The sequence below is a fragment of the Eleutherodactylus coqui genome, chromosome 1 (genome assembly GCF_035609145.1).
Source record: "Eleutherodactylus coqui strain aEleCoq1 chromosome 1, aEleCoq1.hap1, whole genome shotgun sequence".
Taxonomy (NCBI): domain Eukaryota; kingdom Metazoa; phylum Chordata; class Amphibia; order Anura; family Eleutherodactylidae; genus Eleutherodactylus; species Eleutherodactylus coqui.
In genome coordinates, this window is record NC_089837.1 from 29,669,076 (window position 1) to 29,670,912 (window position 1,837).

The 1,837-nt window shown below is 37.5% G+C and overlaps 1 protein-coding gene across 1 annotated transcript; it reads right to left on the reverse strand.

Moving 5' to 3' along the window:
- Positions 1-313: 313 nt before the first annotated feature.
- On the reverse strand, positions 314-1,276 carry LOC136610911 (taste receptor type 2 member 9-like). Its single transcript, XM_066590141.1, has one exon. It carries the CDS (start codon positions 1,274-1,276, stop codon positions 314-316), a length of 963 nt encoding a protein of 320 aa, XP_066446238.1.
- Positions 1,277-1,837: the final 561 nt, after the last annotated feature.

A 1,837-nucleotide genomic window follows, 5' to 3' on the forward strand; every position in this document is an offset into this window, starting at 1 on the left:
CCCACCCTGTTTGCCTTCTAATAAATGATCTGTACATGAAATTTCCTATTGCCTGTGTTCCCCACCCCCTGCACCTCCTGTACCACCCTCAACCTATTTGTGTCTAACCCAATGTATTTCACATTGTAATTGTTGTATTGTTTTGCATTTATCCATGCCTGAAAGCGCTGCGGAATAAGTTGGCGCTATACAAATAAAGATTATTATTATTCTTAGTAAACTAAGAAAAAAATGTATAATTTTAACCTTTGTTTTTACAGTTTCTTTTTACATATTATCTACAAGTCAGGGATGAACCATAAACTAACCTGAATTAATCTCTATCTTCCAAACACTTGAGATGTGCAGTATTTGAAAGTTCATTGAATGACTTTACTTCTTGAGTAAAATGGTGATGAAGACAGAAAAAATTCTGAAATGCTTGTCGGAACTTGGATATGGTGAAGATTAAGATAGCAGAATGAAGACTGGGAGTAGTAGATGTAAAGATTGAGCATAAAATTATCCAGGGGCTGTCATGTTTCACTACACCAGTGGTTGTCAAATTTACAATGATATAGTAGAAGACATATAGGAAGAAGAAACAAGCCATACTTTTTAAAACTCTGAAATGAGTTTCTAAGTTCGGGTTCCCAAAACTTCCAATTTCTTGCATCTGTCTGGTGTGTGACCAGAGAGATTTAATTAGAAGAACAACCGAGACACAACACAGGATAAGTGGTGGAGAAGAGCCAAAATTGTAAATGAGGAACAAGTTGCCAAAATTGGGAACCTTTGAGAAGACATGCAAAGTATCATTGGATGAATCCAACTTGTTCTCTGTGAAGACACACCAGCCTAAAGGGAGACTAGAAGACAGTGAAGCCAAAAGAGATCCAGCAATGAGCCAAGGAACCCACTTGGATATCCTTGTCTTTACATACATGAATAAAGTGTTATGGTAAACAGAGATCTTGATGCAATAAAAGACAGAGAGCAGTGTACCAAACCAGATGGAGCTGTAGCTAAAAAATAAGCGAACCAGTAAACCAAATTCATTACTGTGAAACTCTAGATGTGGGAAAAAAGTGAGAAAAATGGTAATGCTCAGTGCCATCAACAGCAGGAACAATCTAGAAAGAGCCAAACATAACAAAATCTGGTCACTAGAATGGAGTTGTCTAAGTTTCTTCCACTCAATGCAGATCACTATGACTATGAAAGCATTGATCATTATTCCTAGTGAAATTTCAACAATGAGTAAAGAGGTGAAGATAATATGAAGGCTGGAATCCATCCTCCTTCCTTCAGTCTTGGTTTAGCTTCTCAATGTATCCTGCAAAAACAAGGGGAATATGAGCTTGATGTTGTCTAAAATAAATAGGACTGTTCAGAGCAGACGTTGTACTGAATTTAATCTGCCATGGCTCACATTATTTACTTTAAGTGCTCATCGTGGTGATATTGGGTTAATGGAGATGCAAATGATAAGCTGCAAGGTGCTTTGCATGAGATTTTCATAGGTTAGCCAGAAAATGCCTTAAATTCACTGCCATTATTCAGTACACATGGGTTTATATGTTAAAATGCTCAAAACTAAACACTTGACCCTCCCAAAGATGGATATTTCACATATTTGGGGTTTTAGTGTGTTATATAGCAGAAGGTTGCAGAACTAGGACCATATTTTTGACATACAAATGCTGTTAAGTCCAAAGGAAGGCAAAGCTAAAGGGCCCGTAGCTGGCTTGGGGTTTTGTCAGTGATCTGGAAGGGTGTTGATAGCACAGAAGTTCCAGTGATAGCTGACATAGGACATGTATGCTTACAGTAACAACTTTAATGAAAGGTAAAAAGA

What these genes read in the sequence shown, in the direction of transcription:
- LOC136610911 (XM_066590141.1), bottom strand. Translation starts at nt 1,276, where the DNA reads ATGGATTCCAGCCTTCATATTATCTTCACCTCTTTACTCATTGTTGAA.